Source organism: Sinocyclocheilus anshuiensis, unplaced genomic scaffold (genome assembly GCF_001515605.1).
Source record: "Sinocyclocheilus anshuiensis isolate Anshui unplaced genomic scaffold, SAMN03320099.WGS_v1.1 scaffold831, whole genome shotgun sequence".
Taxonomy (NCBI): domain Eukaryota; kingdom Metazoa; phylum Chordata; class Actinopteri; order Cypriniformes; family Cyprinidae; genus Sinocyclocheilus; species Sinocyclocheilus anshuiensis.
Window position 1 is genome coordinate 83,199 of NW_015542380.1, and position 20,741 is coordinate 103,939.

The window sequence follows — 20,741 nt, forward strand, 5'->3', positions numbered from 1 at the left end:
AAGAAACAACATGTCAAGCTGAGGAAATTATAAGTATGTCTCTACAACAAGGCCTTGCTTTAAACATCACAAAAGGTCAGTTTAGTTGTCTGGATGCCACTATCTGTGCCAAAATGATCTGATGTCTCATTAAGAGGACTAAGACTGTCAGTTGAGGACATAACTGTATGTTAAAAACTTATTGTTATTGACTTTAGTGCACTTTTCATACATTTAAGCATGTTCATAATCCCTTATAATAACTGGTGAAATCAGTCAGCTGTGTGATCCAAGCAAAAAATTTGGGAAAGTTGTGCTCTCAAACAGAGGATCTCTGGAGTTCAGTTAAAAGGTAATTAATTAATTCATTGGGAAAACCACCACTATCACATATTTATATGATAAATAAATTGATAATTTTTTTAAATGCTATTTGTAACAATTACACTACGTAACTCCATGCAATATATAAATTCATAAACACACGTTTTGCTGGAAAAACAATGGTATGCAGTGCAAAACCATACTGATTTGTGCAATGCTTTCTTGATCATCTCAAGTCCGTTTTGCATTTCAACAAAACCTAAAATATTTAAAAATGTTACTTAGCTAGATACAGTAATGTTGCAATTATAACATATTTAAGCTATAAAAATTCTAAATAATGCTTGATATGTCACCCAAACTAAATGTTTAAATTCATAAGGCATAACATGTATATGATCAACAAGTTTAAGATGTAGTGACAACTGGGCATTTGCCTAGTAATCATTATTATTGTAATCATTTATGGAAGGGGACAGTCCCAAGCTGTTGATTTGGGGCTCAGAGGCTCAGCCATGTCAAATCCCTCTTTAACGACTTAAACCTGCATTCAAAGGTTCTTCCCTTTACATTTGAGAGTTTCATTACAACAGATGCTGTTCTTCCTCTGTTAGCACTCTGTTAACATCTATCAATCCATCTGTCTATCATTTCTTGAAAGGACAATTGAACACCAAGTTTTTAATGGGACATTAATTACAGGCACCCACCAAAAGAGAGATTCTCTGGGAACATCTCAGCAAGAGAAGCTACATAATATAGTGTATCTCTGGTCAGAAAGGAGGACCTGACAAACAACGCTTCCTGAACCCCTGCCTGTGCTCTCCACCAGCAGCCGAAAATGGGGAATGCCAAAAGCAGCGCTATGTCAAAGGAGATCCTGGAGGATCTCAAACTCAATACCAGATTCTCAGAGTACGAACTGTCACAGTGGTACGAGAACTTCCAGAAGCAGTGTCCATCTGGCCGGATCACACCCGATGAATTTAAAAAGATCTACGAACGCTTTTTCCCAGACAGTGATGCCGCAGCATACGCCCAGCACGTCTTCCGCTCATTTGACACGAATGATGATGGAACATTGGATTTCAAGGAATACATTATTGCTCTACACATGACATCAACTGGAAAGACGGAGCGAAAGCTGGAGTGGGCCTTTTCACTTTTTGATGTCGACAAGAACGGCTACATCACCAAGTCAGAAGTGGCAGAAATCTGTCAGGTAGGTCAAATGTTGGTGAACATCTTCATAAGTCTTCATTTGTGGCTTCCTTTCGAAACCATACCATAAATGAATGAGTTTGCTATTAATGTTGAGAGACTGGGGCTAGTTGACAGTTTTGCAGAAAAAAAGATTATTGAATGTATGTTGATCTTTTGCCACAACATGCCCTATGTGCAGGATATGCTGTCACACTATATGTTGTCACACAGGGGCAAGTAGTCACAATGGAACCTGTCATTGATTGAACAGCCAATAACAATGAAATGTAAGTAAAACAAATGAAAAAATAACAAAAATAAATAAATACAATAAAAAATTGTTAATTTAAAACACGTGACAAATTGCTCAGACAAAACTGTGACAGCTTGCTCCGACCAGATATTCATTGTCCTGAAATCACAGTTCATCATATTTGGTTAAAAACTGCCTTAATTGACTCTTTCCTAAATGCATCCAAGTGTGGTTTTATTGTGTTTTCTTGTTTAAAGCTGTAACGAATTAACGTTTTTAAAACAAAACTCTCAGACCCTTAAAAAAAAGAAGTTTATTCAAGTGTGCTATTATATTATAAGTGTGCTATTAGTATATTTTTAAACTTAAAATACATTAGGTAAGTTTACTTTCAGTCTACTTTTTATGTACTTTGTTGTTGTACAGTAGTTGTGTACTCAAAGTTTACTACTGTGATTAAAAGTATATTAGTATACATTAGTGTATTAGTTTAGTATGAGTCTATTATTAAATGTAGGACTAGGTGTGTGAAACAAAACACAGGGTCTGGGAAATGTTAAAAGTATGCTTAAAAGTATACTTTTATAAACTAAAAAGTGGGCCAATTTAGTCCCAAGAAGTATTGAAATAGTACACTTACAAGTATACTACTAGTACATCCATATTAGTATACTTACTACACATAAATTATAATTGAACTTCACTTAAGTATACTTAATAAAATGAACTTAAAGAATACTTTTTTGTAAAGGAAAAGAGTTTTGAAGATGTTTGATACCAACTTGAAAAACATATTTGTGTAACTTGACATTTGACTCAAATCCTTACAGTTACTGAAATATAGCCCTAGTGACAACTTGCCCCAGTCTCCTATATAGTACTCGAGCTAATGCATTCTAATCTTTCTCTTGATGATGCATCACATATATAATCACAGAATATATAAATCAATTTTCTCTCTATTCTCTGTGTTCAGTCAGCAATATTAAACAAACACAGAACACAAGGCCTCAGTAAAAAGAAAGAAGCCAAATGTCTTATGAGCTTTGACTTAACAAGCCGTTGCCTTGGAGCATGGCTAATGCAGTCGGTCGAATCCCAGAATAATTCATCCGATAAATGGTTTAGCTTGAACAATAAACGTACACAGAGGCTTTTTCAAACGCAGACAGCCATTAGCACAGAGGCAGGTGGGTGGGGGGATTACAATGTAAGATGCTTTTTTTTAGAAAGATGCTGGATAAGTGGGTTGCAGAAGTCACAGTAAACAGTGGGAACATGAGGCTTAAATTACACAGTAAATATTCAGCAAGACAAACACAAGAAAAAAGTTTCTTTTATGTTTTTTATTAAGCAGGAAAAAAGTCATACATCAGGAGCAAAACTTAAGATACAGTATAGAATCAGGGAATATAGTTATATTTTCAGTGCATTGTTTACTATTGTTAGACATTTATGGATGTATCAAATGTTATCCTAACACAGCTGCACACCATGAGGTCAGATCAACATTTGACCTTATACTCAGGCTTTGTGATCACTAGTTTGGTGGTTTATAAGTATAAATGTCACTGTCATCGTGCCAGTGACTGAATGCAAAAGAGCATTAAAGACTGAGCTGTGCTGAGGTAATGCAGTGTGTGGTTTTGGCAGGAGCTTTGGCACTGTCTCTAATCTGTATTATTCTTACGTGTCTTATATGTGTCTGAGATGAACATCTCCTCGGCTCACTGGACCACTCAGATCCAGGTCAGCAGTGGTCAGGAAAAACTAAAGTCTATATAGATGACCCTTGGCATTAGTGGTCCTAATCTATGATGATTAGCTCCAGACAAGCATCACCAGAAGAGCAGATGGTCATTCACTTGACACTCCAATTAACTAATGGATGTGCCTGTCACAGGGATTTTCACGGTCAACTACATTTTGTCTGAAAAGGAATAATGTTTGGGTAAATACAGTAATTAGGTTACCTGTATTGAGATGAGGTGTTTGGTTTTGGTGTGTTTGGGGAAAAATGCTGTAAGAATTGGAAATGGTGGCTAGACTATATTATTAGTATAAAATAATCACACACACACACACACACACTGGTTTTCATGTTTTATGGGGACATTCCATAGACATAATGGTTTTTATATTATACAAACTGTTTTATATTCCCTTACTCTAACTCTACCCCTCACACAAAAAGATTCTGCTATTTTAGATTTTCAAAAAGATCACTGATTTATAAGCTGTTTTTCTCATGAGGACCAAAAATGTCCGCACAAGGTCAAAAATGACTGGTATTACTATTCTTGTGGGGACATTTGGTCCCCATAATGCAGGGCATACCAGGTACACACACAAACACATAACAGATTAAATGGCAAATAGCAAGAAAATTATTTACAGCATTTAATATTATATAACTATATTATAATATATGACTACATGATATATTACGTTTAAGTAGTATATATTTATTATATTATAACATAATAAATTTAATTAAAGTTGTCATTATGATATGCTTCATAATGGCCAGAGTTTCAAGCCCAGAATGTAAATGATAGAGAGAGAGGTTTTAGAAATTATTGCACATAGAATTAGTCTGTTATTTCTTTCTTCCCTCCTCACCTCCACTTTTCTTCCATCTTGCTGATCCTCAGGCTATCTTTAAGTTGATCCCCAAAGAAGAGCAGGAAAATCTTCCAGCAGACGAGAACACTCCCGAGAAGAGAGCAGACAAACTGTGGTCGTTCTTCAATAAAAAAGACAATGGTAATATTGTGTTTTTATGTTAATATATGTTCATATGTTTCACATATAGTTTTTATATAACCCTTTACTGTTCATATATTTCATATATTTTCTAATATCTGTCATTCATGGACACATGATAAGAGATTCAAGTGGGCTTTTTGAATATTTGTTTGCATCTCCTGCCTTTATTGCAAAGCAAAGATGGTGCCATAGTAAAGTAATGTCAAAAGGCTGCTGTTAAAAGACTGAATATGTGAGTTTGTCCAGTAACAGTGAGTGTTGTCACCTTTTCTGTTTTATTTTTCTTTTTCTTTTCAGAGCGATTGGCCGAGGGTGAGTTTATTCAAGGCGTTCTTGACAATGAAGACGCGATCCACCTTATTCAATATGAGCCCAAAAAATAATAATAAAACAAGAACAATAACTGTATTTTTCCTGTCATATCATTTCCTTTGGCCAAGTATTTCCCCCCAGATTTCTTTTTTCCCATGTTGTTTGTTTTTAATTTTTACCCCTTTAATCCGGGCACGTCTGTCCTGTTTCTTGTATTAGTGCAACGTGAGTCATTTTGTAAATATTTGAAAGCCCATTAACCTCAATATGTTTTGAGTGAGTCGTGATAGACAGAATGATGATAGATTAAAGTGATAGTAAAGTGTCACATCTGGGAACAAATGTTGTGAAATGTGTGAAATTCTGTATGTAGACTGAAGAAGAGTTTCTGGCAGATGAAATGATACTGAAAGCAAATATTATGTCATGTTTTTCTTGTAAATGAAGTAAAATACAGATATATAAATAAAGCCAATAAAGCCCCTAGACTGTGTGGAAAAACAACATAACATAATTTCATCCAGACTTATCGTCCAGCATGATAATACAATAACCTTTGCCATTTATATTATGCAAATCTGTTTGTTGATGTCAACTGCTGTGAAATAAAACTGAAACTGTAAGAGCTACTAAGTTTTTCTCTGTTCTGTGTCTGTATGTGTGAATTTGTGTGTAAATGATTAGGTGAGGTGAAGAGTTCAAGTGAACCGCTGGAATGGGCAGCACAATAATCTCTAACGGTCTGCCAGCAGACGAGAGGTTTACCATGCCGTGGCAATATTTTCCCGTAATCCTGGATTATCTTTGTGTGTCGTCAATGCATGGCAAAGTTGGGCCAGATATATACTTTGGCACACAGGTAAATGTGAGTCTGTATATGAGCAGGTTTGCAATATTTTGTTGGAGAGAGTGTGTTACGATCTCTAAAAGATCTTTATAACACTGTTTACGAACCGTCAATTCCCTCACTGTTTTAGTCCAAATTAGGATTAGCCTACTGACATAATTGCCTGTCCAACATTGCAAAGAAGACTTCAAAATCTCCAACTTCCTAGTGCAGCCTTCCTCTCTGAATTTCTCATTTTGGATTTCTTTAATATATCTTTTTCTTTGTTTTGCCATATTGAATATTTGTCATAATTAACTTAAATGTAAGACAACTGATGAAAATACAAGGGACACTAGGAATACGTATACAGTGGTTAAAGACCTATATGATGTATGTTAAAAAAACTTGCATAATTCTTACATTATCATACAGTACTGCTCTCAGAAGTGAGAAAAATAAAAAAAACTCAAATAATCACACCATTTGATGGTTGCAACAATTCCACATTTAGTAGATATTTCAAGCAATGCTTTACATTACCATTTACATCATTGTTTTATTTATTAATTGTTATTAATTTATTTATTTTTTATTATTCGTTATGGTTTGGGTGTCAATTCTAAACCAAATAAAAAAAACAATACAATACAGAAGAAAATATGAGATATTACAGAGAATTACAGTCATTGTACTATAAAAAAAAAATCCAAGTTTCAGAACTCAAAGCTTTCTAGTTAGTCTAAAAACAGCTTATATTGAAGCCAGTCTGCCAAAATTGACAGCTTGTGGAATGTGCCACTCTATGATGTAATGATAGTGTGGCTAAACTCCACCTCCGCAGAAGAAGATCAACGCCTGTTTAGCCCCGCCCATCGATTCGTGCATGTAGTATTTACTACACTACACAGAAACCAAATGATAAAGATGGCTCTGAAGACAACAAGATGCAGTGCAAGTTATGGGGGAAAAAAACAGTATCTGCATTTCCTTTCTTCTGATTGCAATGTTAGGAAAGAGTGGATTAACTTACTTTTTAATGAAGTTCTAGACCGTGTCCGTGTCAGTAAGAACTTGGTCTTTTGTTCACTTCATTTTACCGCGGATTCGTTTACAAACAAGGCACAATTCGACACAGGATTTTCGGAAAGATTGAGACTAAAAGACGATGCTGTGCCGGCTATACTGGATCCGACAGTAATGTTGCAACACACAAGTGTGAGTAACTGTTTTTATTATGTGGTCACTATTGATTTGTCTGTTGAACAGATTGTGTGATATGAGTATTTATGCATTTTAAACCTAAATCACAGCAGCTTACATCTGTGAAGGGCTGTCAAACATACACAAGTGTTAGCCAATCATAGCAGTGGGTGTTTACTTCAGAGTCTACAATCTGCCACGCCTATTCAAACAGAGCGTTCTGATGAGGGGGGTTAAAACAGGACAGAAAATAGCCTATCACTTCTAAATTATGTTTTTTAATGTGAAAATCTTGATAACATTATAAGGGGACCTCAGAGAACAGTACAAAATAATAAAAAGGCAGTTCATGACCCATTTAAAAAGAAAAATCTCCATCCACTGGGCATCAATGGTAAACAAATCTGTTTGATTACTACCATTCTTCAAGTTATTTTCTTCTGTGTTCCACAGACAAAAGAAGGCCATATAGGTTTGAAATGACATGATGGGGACTAAATAATAACATAATTTTTCATTTTTGAGTGAACTAGCCCCTCAACTCACATCATCCACGATTAACAAGGAGAATCTATTCCATTCATGGCCTCCTTCATCTCATCCATCTCTCTCTCACAGTCTTCACACGAATCTTGTCCGCATCCTCCAACGAGTACCAGGGTGGGCACATCCCTCTCTTGCACCAGTCCCATGCTCCCATTGGATGCCCACATAGAGTCTATCATCCCATTTGGGAACTGAAATAGGCCGCTGACAGAGTACAACCCTCCACCTGGTACCACCTCATTGTAGGACGGAGCGTGGCTTGTAGCACGGGCCTCCTCTAATCGAAGCCTCTGGCGGTGACGTAGCTCAATGACTGTTTTTGTGTAAGAATTAAGGGTCATAACTGCAGCACCCATGCAGCAGCTGAAAGACACCCATGCAAGCCTTGGAGTCGAGAAGTGAGTGAAAGGACCATGCAAAAGAAAGAGGAAAATTCGTAAACATCTATAAAGTTCATATAAAGAAACTACCACTTTAATCAAATCACAAACAAGCCAAACTTTACTATACATAAACTGGGTGAAAATATTTTGTAAGTGTACTCACGCAAATGACCAGCCATAGTCCCATGTCTGAGGTCTCCAGTCTTTGGGCCCCACAATCACAGTTAGCTGAAATACGGTGGTGTACATCATATGAGCCACCATCCCTAACAGTCCTGAAAGAAAAAAGTAGGGGGAAATCAAAATAATATACATTAACAATAATGCAATACTAAACTTGACCACACGAGGGAACTAATGACCACTATCTTACCTGAGAGCACTGTACACATGGCTGCGAAAGCGTTGATTTTGAGTGCATGCATTTCTTTATGAGCACACAACACTTCCACCCACATTAGTAGAAAGCCCATGCCCAACAAACTGATGTACATGAACTCAGCAATCATTGACAACCACAGAACACCTGCAGCAGGCAGTGAGGAGCACATGAACTTATATGAGCACATACTGTACAAATACAGAAAGCCTTGCAGGCACAGTTACACCTACACACATCATTGGTTATATCATTCTGCAGAGATAATTTCATACACACACACACACACACACTGCAATCTTACCATGAGTCTCTCCAGGAGTAAGATCCAAGAACCGGCGACATCGTTCTCCTTTAATGTAGCAGAATGAACAAGAATACCAATGAAATACAATGTCTGACACACTCAACAATATGATTATCTGATAAATCAATGATATATAATGCATTTTAAATAGATGTGCAATTTTGATGATTTTTTTTTTTAATTGCCTCTTTACTTTTACAATTACTTTGGCACTAATATCAGAACTTTGATGTCATTTTTCAAAATTCTAGACACAAAACTCACAGACAGTAATCAAAATGTATATTTTCAAAACTCTTAATACCTTCTCCAATTGAGTAAACAATACACATAAGCCTAAATTCATTTGTTCATTTTATTAAATTCACCTATTCAAAATGACACAAAATAACATCAAAGTATTATTTCAATAAGTAAAATATTTCAATAAGCAATTCACACACAGCATCTGAGATGACTGTCTATTCATTTGATTACAATGATCTAAATGTCGATTTAAACAACTGCACAAAAATTTGCATTGCTCTTAAAGGGATAGTTTACTCAAAAAGTACAATTCTGACATTATTAACTCATCCTCCACTTGATCTTAACCTGTATGAGTTTCTTTCTTCTGTTCTTCAGCACAAAAGAAGATATTTTGATGGCTGACAGTAGCCATTGACTTCCATAGTATAGAAAAAAATAAGGAATATCAATGACTAGCATTAACTGTTTGGTTACCAATATTCTTCAAGATATGTTCTTTTGTGTTCAACAGAAGAAAGAAAATCATACAGGTTTGGAACAAGAGGAGGGTGAATAAATGATGACAGAATTTTCATTTTTGTGTGAAAAATCTCTTTAATGCATAGCTTTATGGAAACTGGCAAACAATATTCCATGTGATGATCAGGAACATTTCAGATCTAGTGGCACCAATCACTGTCATTGTCACCAATTGGACTACTGTACATTGTCTATGGATGTAATACTTCATCAGCATTCTGTTTTAGACTCTGTTTCTATGGTCCCCATAGACAGTGATCTAAATTAATGTTCCTATGGTATTTCATTGTAAGTTATTTGAGCCAATCGTTCTGCAAGTGCAAGGTTTCTTTAAAGATATGAATTTACTGTACAATGCTTTGTTTTGAACACTGGACAGTCTGTGTTACAAGTAATGATGTTTTTTGAAAAATGACATTAAGTTTCTAAAATTAGAGCCGAAATTATTGTAAAAACTGTAATTTAATGATAATGACAGGAACAATTTTCTCAGGTATTAAATTTGTGTCATTTACCATCATGGTTCAAACTCTTAAGACTTTCTTTCTTCCATGAAATACAAAAGGAGAAATTGACAGAATGTTCATGCAGCTCGTTTCCATGAAATAACAGTGAACGGTGAGTAAGGACTGTCAATTAAAATGACAAAAGCACCATAAATGTGATACATACAATTTGTGCACTATATACCAAGTCCTCTGAAGACTATACATTTGATAAATTTGTGAAGGGAAAAAACTAATCAAACTCTGCAGGAAAGTGGACAACTTTCAGTTTCATTATATGGGAAAGAACAGCATGAAAATCCAGCCTAACATCTCCTTTTGTGGTCCATGGATAAAAAGAACATGATAGGTTGGAAGCTAAATGAGGTGAGTAGATACCTCAGGGTGACAGACTTTTCATTTTTGGGTGAACTATCACTTTGATGTCTTTTGATGAGAGGTTTTCTTACCATCTGCATGTTTTTCACAGGACTCCCAAAATCCTGTGTGGAAATATCTGAAGGTATAGTTGTCTTCTCCCGTCTCCCAAATGTAGTGCACTGCATTGGCCAATTGTCTTTGTCGAATCTTGGCTAGTTCCTCCCTTCGCTTTGGTGATAATGTTGGTAGCGGGTTCTGTGGATCTGGGGTGGGGCTTTCTGAAGAGAAAAGAGGACAACCAATTAGCCTGACAGTAACCTGAATGAGTGGATGGTACAGTCAGTGTTTGTATCATTAGTAGCATTAGTAGTGGGGATTTTTCTTTGAATCTTTTCGCAGGCTCCATTATTACGCCAGTAGGTGGCAACCATCTTTATGAATGAGCCATTCACTCAAGCAATATGGTCAAAATATGGATTAATTATTTAAAAAAAAGAAACAACACCATTGCTGTTTAGAGATGTGCAAAGGTTAACTGTGCTTTCCTTTAGAAAACATCATAAAATATAAGCTACTCAGTCAAAAATGAAAATTTGCTAAAAATGTACTCACCCTGCAGGACATCCAAGATGTAGATGAGATTGTTTCTTCATTAGAACAGATTTGGATAAATTTAGCCTTACATCACTTGCTCACCAATGGCTCCTCTGCAGTGAATGGGTGCCATCGGAATGAGAGTCCAAACAGCTGATAAAAACATCACAATAATCCACAAGTAATCCACACAACCCCAGTCCATCAATTAATGTAATATGACGTAAAAATATACATGTAAGAAGCAAATCCATTTTTAAGATGTTTTAACTTTAAACTGTTGTCTCTAGCAAAAAACTCAAGTGTATAATCTATAATAACATTTCCTCCAACATGCAGTAGAGAGAGTATAGGCTACTATGTGACAACAAATTTGATTTATTGCCCCTCATAAACTCCCCTCCTCCTACCATAAATAGACACCTGTTTGGACACCTGTTTCTGTCCACCCCCCACCCCTAACCGGACATGTGTTTATCCACCCCAGCGATCCAAAGGAATGTATGATTGTTTGGGAATGGGTTTTTGTGTGGGGTTCGTTGAAACTGTTCAAAACTATGTGCTTTAAACTTTAAATTGTGAAACGTGGTATGATTATTAAACGGGATAAGGAAAGTTTTTATTAAAGTTTTTTTTCTCACACACATTTCAAGAAAAACATCAAACATACGCGGTATATAAACAATGTAATGACTGTTTTTTTTTCCAGAAAATAGTCAAAACGGAACAAGACGAGCATTTAAGTGTTGTTAAAACAATTTAAAAACTAGTTAGAGTTTGACAAAGTTAAATAAAAAGAAAAATGCAACCATCTATCTAAAACAAAAAGTATCCTTCCAGATACGTTCATTAAACAATACGGCAGTTTTTCTATGTTACAGTTTTTAAAGTTAGAGTTTGTTACCAGTTAGGAAATAAAAGAAAAAATGTTGACTTATCTTACCGTGATCTAAAACAAAAATATCAGACCTTTAAGCAATAAGATACATGTCAAAATCTATGTTGTAGTCTATCATTACAATTTAGAAAAACTAGCGTTTTGTCACAACGGTAGAAAAGTTAAACAAAAGAAAAAGAACCGTGTACCTTACGGTGATCTAAAAGAAAGTTCATCAAAGGTCGTTAAAACACCAGCGTAAGATACTTGTCAAAATCTATGTTGTATGCTACCATTAGATACAATTTAAAAACTAGTTTGAGTTTGTCGCAAGTTAAACAAAAGAAAAAAGACCCCGAGTACATCGTCACACGCTGCTGTCAAAACTCAGAATGTTTATTTTTTGTTCACTTTAAATGAGGTTACACAAGTTTTCTTCTAAACAATCACCTCTAAGCCAGAGGAAAAATGTTGTTTGGTTTGTTTTATTTTATTTTAATTTAGTTATTCACACTTAATTTAGTAGCCTAATTCCTTTAATCGGTCTTTTATTTTTTGTCAAGCTTAACTTGCGGTATGGCAGTTAAAACACACACGAATGCTTGCACAAATATCTAACTGGAATGAAAGCTAATGTTTTGGGGAGTCTCTTTGATTTTCCGTCTGTAACACTTGTGGTGCGTTATCTATCAATTAAAACAGACATAGGTAATTAAACGCCTAAAGTTTTTACAACATCGCACGAAATGCAAATATTTCGTCTCGCGCAGCGCAATGAAACTAGAATGGTGAAGGGTGTCTGGGTTTGTGTGATTACTGATGCGACCATATTAGTGTAATGTATTTCAAAAGGTTGTAAAACATCTAAGCCCGTTTCTGGGGTTTGCAATTCATTTGCAATCTAACAAGTTTTTGAGGATCTGGCATTGTGAACTTTGTTGTTGTGTCAAGTAATCAGTTCAGTGATCAAAGGATCTCCATTGTATCTATTTTATGACATGCACCTGTGAGTGTGAACTTTGTCAAAAGTTTAGTCAAAAGTTCAGTGGCTGGTCAAAGGATGTGAACCCTATTGAACCTTTTTAACCACAAACATCTGGTTAGGTTAAGAAGAAAAACAGGAATGTTAATAATGTAGATCTGGTGGATGTGATTTCACAGAGGTTCAGGATACTCTTAGATAGACAGAGAAAGGACAATAACAATAAAGTGAAATAAATAGGGAGATGTATGTTTTAAACAAACATACACGCAAAACACAAACACTCAACACAAACATATATAAACTCAAACACGCAGACAAACATAAACACATACACTCAACACAAACATGCACACAAACATCCCTACAGTTAAACATTTAGCCTTGTACGATGCCTCATACAACATTTTTACAAATAAAAACTTTTAGAATCACAGGGTATCTCTAAAAGATGATGAAAAGCAGCATGATTAAACAATGATATAACTTTTGTTTTAACAAATAAGCTAAGTTTTGTAGATTTTTAGATCTTTCAAACCTAAAAACATGATGCGCTAAAGCAAGTATTAGAAGCAGTCAAATAATCCTCTGATGAATGCAAGACGCTTACATAGATTTTTCTTAATGAATTAGCTATATTAGACTGAAAATTAGTTGTCATAAAGTTGTTTGCAACAAAAAGTGTTTCTTATACAATGTGCTACAAATGTCTCACAGAACCTTTACAACAGATTAGACTTTATTTCTCGCTTTACTTAAAAAGGGTGTTATTAACCATGCTGTTTAAATGCAACATATTTATTTCCCACTATATCACTATAATGTTTTCTTTATAGGTTTATTTTACTAAGATTTTATCAATTTATTGATATAAGAAACAAACAAATATTCGATAAGTCCATCTTATCACCCCAAGCTGAGGTGTCTGATGGTTTGTGATGACATTAATATCTTACTGATACACATGTGTTAAGATGTTAAGTACGTGTAAAGTATGTGTAAAGTTCAATATTACTTTTAAAAATAGTTAAAAAGGAATCTTTTTATTATTATTATTTTTTTTTTTTAGCTTTCATATAGGATTCAAGGTCATACTCAGTTGGATTTTGTGTAACAGAGTCCTGAAACAAATGAAAATAGAATGTATGGAAGGCTTTACTTTTAAGATATTATAATGACAGACTAAAAACTTTAGATTGATTAAACAACTGAGGTTATGCATTTCTCTTGAATATGTAACCAGGGATTACATAAAACATTATTGTATAAATACATAACCTTGTAAATTCAGCACGATTCTATAATATTAATCAATAAAAAATACTTCATTTATATACCATATCTGACTTTCTCATCAAAACGTGACACATTTTCTTTTGACTTTTTAAATGTCAAACAACCGGTTTTGTTGGAAAACAAAAATCAAACAAACAAACAAAAAAAAAACACCCTTCACCATTCTAGTTTCATTGCGCTGCGCGAGACGAAATATTTGCATTTCGTGCGATGTTGTAAAAACTTTAGGCGTTTAATTACCTATGTCTGTTTTAATTGATAGATAACGCACCACAAGTGTTACAGACGGAAAATCAAAGAGACTCCCCAAAACATTAGCTTTCATTCCAGTTAGATATTTGTGCAAGCATTCGTGTGTGTTTTAACTGTTATACCATACCGCAAGTTAAGCTTGACAAAAATAAAAGACCGATTAAAGGAATTAGGCTACTAAATTAAGTGTGAATAACTAAACTAAAATTAAATAAAACAAATCAAACAACATTTTCCTCTGGCTTAGAGGTGATTGTTTAGAAGAAAACTTGTGTAACCTCATTTAAAGTGAACAAAAATAAAAAGTCTGGGTTAGCACGCCAGAAGAATTAAGCTTGACAAAAACCAAAGAGTAAACAAAGGAATTACTCAATTAAGTGTGAATAACTAAACTAAACTAAAATAAAAAACAAACAAAATGTTTCCTGCGGCTTAGGCGGCATTTGTTTATAAGGTAAAACTTGTATATGCCATCCTAATTTTTAAAGTAAAAAATGCTGGTCTAATGTTAAAAACAGGTAGAACGTTTTCATCAATTAAGAAATGATGTCGATTTATTAAAAACATTACTTTGTTTAATTCTTTTAACATACATTTAAAGCTATCTTTACGGTCACCGGTGTTAGGGATGTGTTAGGGGCGGGTTGTAGGTGTGGTTTGAGTGGGACCGGACGTAAACATTCTGAGTTTTGACAGCAGCGTGTGAGGATGTATCAGTGTAAGATGGTCAGGTATTTTTTCTTTTGTTTAACTTTCTGTCAATAACAAGGTCTAGCTTTTTAAAATTGTAGCTAATGGTAGAGTACAACATAGATTTTGACAAGTATCTTACGCTGGTGTTTTAACGACCTTTGATGAACTTTCTTTTAGATCACCGTAAGGTACACGGTTCTTTTTCTTTTGTTTAACTTTTCTACCGTTGTGACAAAACGCTAGCTTTTCTAAATTGTAATGATAGACTACAACATAGATTTTGACATGTATCTTATTGCTTAACGGTCTGATATTTTTGTTTTAGATCACGGTAAGAAAAGTCAACATTTTTTCTTTTATTTTCTAAATGGTAACAAACTCTAACTTTAAAAATTGTAACATAGAAAAACTGCCGTATTGTTTAATGAACGTATCTGGAAGGATACTTTTTGTTTTAGATAGATGGTTGCATTTTTCTTTTTATTTAACTTTGTCAAACTCTAACTAGTTTTTAAATTGTTTTAACAACACTTAAATGCTCGTCTTGTTCCGTTTTTACTATTTTCTGGAAAAAAAAACAGTCATTACATTGTTTATATACTGCGTATGTTTAATGTTTTTCTTGAAATGTGTGTGAAAAAAACTTTAATAAAAACTTCCCTTATCCCGTTTAATAATCATACCACGTTTCACAATTTAAAGTTTAAAGCACATAGTTTTGAACAGTTTCAACGAACCCCACACAAAAACCCATTCCCAAACAATCATACATTCCTTTGGATCGCTGGGGTGGATAAACACATGTCCGGTTAGGGGTGGGGGGTGGACAGAAACAGGTGTCCAAACAGGTGTCCATTTATGGTAGGAGGACGGGGGTTTATGAGGGGCAATAAATCAAATTTGTTGTCACATAGTAGCCTATACTCTCTCTTGCAGTATTTCTTTTGGACTGTTTTTACTTGTAAACAGTGCTTGATCTTGTGTACATTTCTCTCATGATGCTTTTCCACTGGAGAAATATTATGGTTTTACGTTAAAAGCAGCATAAAGATACATTTGTTTATTACAAACACATAGCTTTTTGCTTCACTGGAGTTGTGTGGATAATTGTGATGTTTTTATCAGCTGTTTGGACTCTCATTCTGACGGCACCCATTCACTTCAGAGGATCCATTGATGAGCAAGTAATGCAATGCTTAATTTCTCCAAATCTGTTCTAATAAAGAACCAAACTCATCTACATCTTGGATGGCTACAAAGGCGAGTACATTTTCAGCAAATTTTAATTATTGTGTGAACTATCCCTTTAATGCCATACTTAAATTGTGATGTTGGTTGGAATATCAGCATGAATGTGATTTATCACACACAGGTAATATCAAACCAGAAGACTACATCATACCTGTAGTGTAAGGTTCACTGTTGTTCTGGCCGCAGTTCTTCATCTTGACAGGTGACAAGCAGAGAGGTTTGACCACCTTGTGCGTTCCTTCACACCAGTAAGATGTACAGAAAGCCAGCACAGATAACGCGAGGGCAAGGGAGGTCAGGAAAAGAGAGAGCAGGGAGCGAGAACGCCTGGACATGTGGTCCAACATGCTACCCAAAGTGAAGGCAGAGGTGGTTTATAAAGGGCAAACAGGGATCAGTAACCAAGAACAAGAAATCTTTTGGGATGAGAATGAAATTGAGAAAATTACATAAAGCAGAAATGAGTAAGAGATCCCTGTGACAGATGGTAGGACAAATGAAGATGTGGATTTATTAAAGGACAGGGTCAGATCAGGGAAGAACCTTAGTAAGAGAGGAAAGAACAACATATGTCACAGGCTTATGCATTACACTTTGTTCAGGACAGATGTCTATTATCCAAAGAAACTTTAAAGAAAATCAAAATGTCCTTGAAGAGTTCTAAAAAGACATATTACATTAACCACACAGGTACATCCTAGCACTGGACTTTTTGTGTTAATGCTTCCTGGTAATAGTATATCATTATATGGATTATTTTTTTAATATATTTTTATTTGATGTCACTTATGCTGTAACAGAAATCGTCACTTAATCCCATTAAATTGCTTTATTAGATATTATCTGAGTAGCCTACTTTATAGGCCCTATTTGTGATTTGTTATGTAGCTTTGAAAACTATAGGCAAATCAGAGGTTAATAAATTGCCCAAACTTCCTTTCATTTAAATCTGATTAAACTAAGGAGCCTTACGATTATTACCATTGCTTCTTCTAATATCAATCATATTCAGTTCCGCTCACAAGTATACATGCCCTTGCTGAATATTCAAGATTTTAAGAATTATAACAAAACGAGAGATCATTATTTTTTATATATCTTAATAATGTGTGTTGTTACCTGGATTATCAATGACTGTTTGTATGTTATGAGAAAGTTGTTAATGAGTAATCAACTGCCTGCAGTTCTTCAGAAAAATCCTTCAGGTCCTGCACATTCTTTGCATGTTATTCTAGCATCTTCTGCATATTATAACGAATTTCCAACAATGACTGTACGATTTTGAGATCCATCTTTTTACAATGAGGACAGTTAAAAATAAAGTGTATATATTTTTAACTGTCCTCATTGTAAAAAGATGGATCTCAAAATCATAGTCATTACAACTACTACAAAAGGTGAAAACAATCAGATGCTCTAGAAGGAAATACAATGCATAAAGGGGATGTGCAATTTTTTCTTGTTTTGTTTAAAGATCTTATTTTTAGCACTATATTTAGTATTCAGTGCATATTTGGTACTGCCCTTTAAAATCTACTTAAGATTTTGATGTTTCCCAGAATCCAAAATAAGTTCAGCCCCAATCATCCAATTCAAAAAGGTTACAACCACATTTATATATCCAAAAAGCTTTCCATCTAAAAATCGCAGTCGCTGTTGGAATGAGTTCAGATATGCAGAAAAACCAAAGAATGTGCAGGACCTGGAGAATTTTTTCTGAACTGCTCAGGACAAACATTTATGTTAAATTGCTTATTCAGGACAGTACTCAAATACTACATGCAATTTTTATGATCCCTTATTTTGTTAAAATGATTAATATCTTGCATATTCTGCAAGGGGTATGTACATTTATGAGCAAAACTGTATAATCCAGAGATAAAAACATGTTTATGTAATGCTGAATAAATGTGAAACTATTATTTATTTTCAGTGCAGCCCTGAATGGGATTTAAAATGAGAAAAGGAAAAAGAGGGAATTCAAAGGATTACGTCTGAAGTTACGTGATGAAATTATTAGTTAAGCTCTTGCATTAAGTCTAATTTTACTTGTAATCCTCTAATAATCTGTTTTAATCTGTTTGGGCTTTGTAGGTGTGCATGTTTCTTTTTTTACTCTTTTAAGAATACCTATATATTTATTTTTTTACATCAAATATGGAGTTTTATAAACATTTGATTTTAAAAGAACTGTCAAAAAAATAGTTTAATATCTGAATAAACCCGAATACATTAGTGTAGGTTACATCAACAAAATTCATTTTCAAGGGTTAGATCAACTGGAAATAGCTTTTTAAGGCAACAACCGCACATTCCCGCTTTTTACAGTTTATTGGAATATAGAGCCTAAATTTAAAATCATTTGAATGTGTTTGTTAGTGATATGAAAGACAAAATGTCTGCTAATCAGAACAAATGCTTGAATCAAATATTTAAGAGTACAACCAAATGGTTTTCCTTTAAATTGCTTCATGATCTGAAAGCCATACCTTTTATGCATTACATTATTATATATGCAGAATTGAGAATGGAATTTAGTGGTTTTACAAGAAAATCAATAATTATTCTGCATTAAAAAAGCTGATTTTTACCTGTGCACATTAATCTTCTTACATCATGTCCATCGTAATAATAACTCCCTATTTCGATCCATTAATATGTATCTTTTTCCACCTTCTGTGCAGCTGTTAAACACAGAAGGTCCTCGTCTCTTTGGTTCAGCATGCAGTTTCCCTCCTTATCGTTTTGCGATTATTTCTGCTTTTCCCCTTTTTTGGTACAATCCTGCCCAAATCTCCTCCTTTTCCTGCCTTTCCTTGGAAATTGGTGTCACACTCTACCAAGAGCATCCATAATCCCTCTTCAGTCCATCTGTTAGCACCGTCTCCATCTTTCTATCCTGTCTTCTTATACATTGCTCCAACGTGCCTTTTTAAACATCCCTCTGTCCCACCTATTCTTCACACCCCTGTACGTCTCCACCACCCCTTACATGTGACCCGTTCTGTCCTGGGACATTACTCACCCCTCCTGTGAAAAGTAATCACTCTGTACTACTGAGAATCACATATTTTCCTTGTCCTTTTAAATCACTTCAACATGAGCTTAAATATGAAAAACATGCATCAAAATTTGTTGCTAAAAGTATTTGGTGTTCTTATGATTTCTACCTGAAAAAGTCCCATGAGATATTGCATTGTTTTACAATATTATTTACATTTTATTATTTACAAAAAAAAATAACACACGAAAAATCAATAAGTTATAAAAACGATCATGATGTGTGAGTGATGTTTTGATACTGTATGTGTACAGGTGTATAAATGAAAGGGAGAAAGGGGGAGAAAAAAGTTGCACAATCATCCCCAGGCCTGTGACTTGCAGTAATGGAGAACTAGTTTACCATCACTTCCAAAACACTGTAAAACAGAGCAGAACAACAAGGTTTACCAAGTCAATCAGCAAAACACATAGAAATTAAGGAAACTAAAATGGCATTTTTATGGCATAAACCTATTATACCCATTATAAATTAGACTGGTAAAGTTAGAACAGAAACTTGTGCAGAGGATTTGTTTGTTTTTTTGGAGCTTCGATTTTACCTAAATAGTCAGAAAATAAGCAGATCTTTAAACATTTTAAGATGAAAACTTGCTAATCAGCATTTGTCAGCAGTGGCTGCATTACTGTAAAAATAGCAATCTGAAATAATTTTAGCCTACATAAAATTTTCTTACTGAGCCAGATGGGGCAGAGTAGCATTTGGCAAAAAATAAATAAATAAATCATACCTCGAAAAGCACACCCACTTCTTGGTCTGGTGATGGAGCAAATGACTGATTGACATAAATGAACTGGTGGAAGAGCAGAAAGATAAAGCATTCAGTAAAGAAGGGCAATAAGAAGAAAAAAATCTCTCATAACATTTTTTTTTTCTGTTTGATTTCATGAGTAATTTTACCTTGATTGGGTTCATACACATATTTATGAAAACATGACATACATTATATATTTATAAATATATTATATTTGTTATAATTATTAAAAAATGAAAATATTTTATGTAACAATTATTTAAAATATATGGGTCAAAGTCAAAAAGGTGAATTTTTTCCATACATTATTAGAATGTGTCCTGTTAAATGTAATCATACATTACTATTACATACATACATACTATTTTTACCATGATTTAAAGAAGACACCCACTAAAATGTCATTCATTGTAACAATACTTTATATACCAAAAAAATCAAGCATATTTAGATCAAGAATCATTAGATGACATTAAAAGACTTTCTTTTAATGACAGTGCATCTCTCAAAATCTAATTGTAGTTTTAAATCTTTAGCTATCTTTGCCACCATCCTTCAAACCACTACATTTTACCACCTATTTGTCAGCAAGAAGTTTTTAATAAATTAAAATTATAGAATGAAATATAGAATGATTACCTTTTCTTTTATATATTTTAATAAGTACAGGTCAGAATAAGAATGTTGTTTCATTTTTAAATCAATATATGTGTTGCGCTGAATGGCAAAAGTTATTTGACACAAATATAAACTTTACTTGCATTTAATATGTTTTCTATGTATATAAAATCACTTTTGTGAATTTAATTTGATGCACACACCAAAACGGATGTCACATCTTTTAACCATATACAGTATATATA

At 34.3% G+C, this 20,741-nt stretch overlaps 3 protein-coding genes across 5 annotated transcripts in view; 1 reads left to right on the forward strand and 2 right to left on the reverse strand.

The window, feature by feature from the left end:
* Positions 1-853: 853 nt before the first annotated feature.
* LOC107692546 (visinin-like) lies at positions 854-5,315 on the forward strand. Its single transcript, XM_016491628.1, has 3 exons — positions 854-1,525; positions 4,414-4,525; positions 4,826-5,315. The coding sequence occupies exons 1-3, from the start codon at positions 1,145-1,147 to the stop codon at positions 4,909-4,911; spliced, it is 579 nt and encodes a 192-aa protein (XP_016347114.1). The 5' UTR covers positions 854-1,144; the 3' UTR covers positions 4,912-5,315.
* Positions 5,316-7,411: 2,096 nt separating this feature from the next.
* LOC107692544 (germ cell-specific gene 1-like protein) lies at positions 7,412-19,149 on the reverse strand. Of its 3 annotated transcripts, XM_016491624.1 has the most exons (7): positions 18,655-19,149; positions 16,215-16,538; positions 10,208-10,396; positions 8,482-8,529; positions 8,172-8,324; positions 7,962-8,073; positions 7,412-7,799 (listed from the first exon to the last, which is right to left on the reverse strand). In XM_016491624.1, exons 2-7 carry the CDS (start codon positions 16,408-16,410, stop codon positions 7,427-7,429), a joined length of 1,071 nt encoding a protein of 356 aa, XP_016347110.1. In that variant the 5' UTR covers positions 16,411-16,538; positions 18,655-19,149; the 3' UTR covers positions 7,412-7,426. The 3 variants fall into 3 exon arrangements, with proteins under 3 accessions (XP_016347110.1, XP_016347111.1, XP_016347109.1); XM_016491625.1 differs by lacking the exon at positions 16,215-16,538; XM_016491623.1 differs by lacking the exon at positions 18,655-19,149 and having other exon boundaries at positions 16,215-16,831.
* Positions 19,150-19,225: 76 nt separating this feature from the next.
* Positions 19,226-20,741, reverse strand: part of LOC107692547 (ubiquitin-like protein ATG12) — a 2,950-nt gene continuing 1,434 nt past the window's right edge. The window contains exons 3-4 of the mRNA XM_016491629.1: positions 19,855-19,917; positions 19,226-19,482 (exon numbers count right to left, since the gene is read on the reverse strand). Of these exons, the coding sequence (XP_016347115.1) occupies positions 19,423-19,482; positions 19,855-19,917 (123 nt within the window). The 3' untranslated portion in view covers positions 19,226-19,422. The remainder of the gene's footprint in view (positions 19,483-19,854; positions 19,918-20,741) is intronic.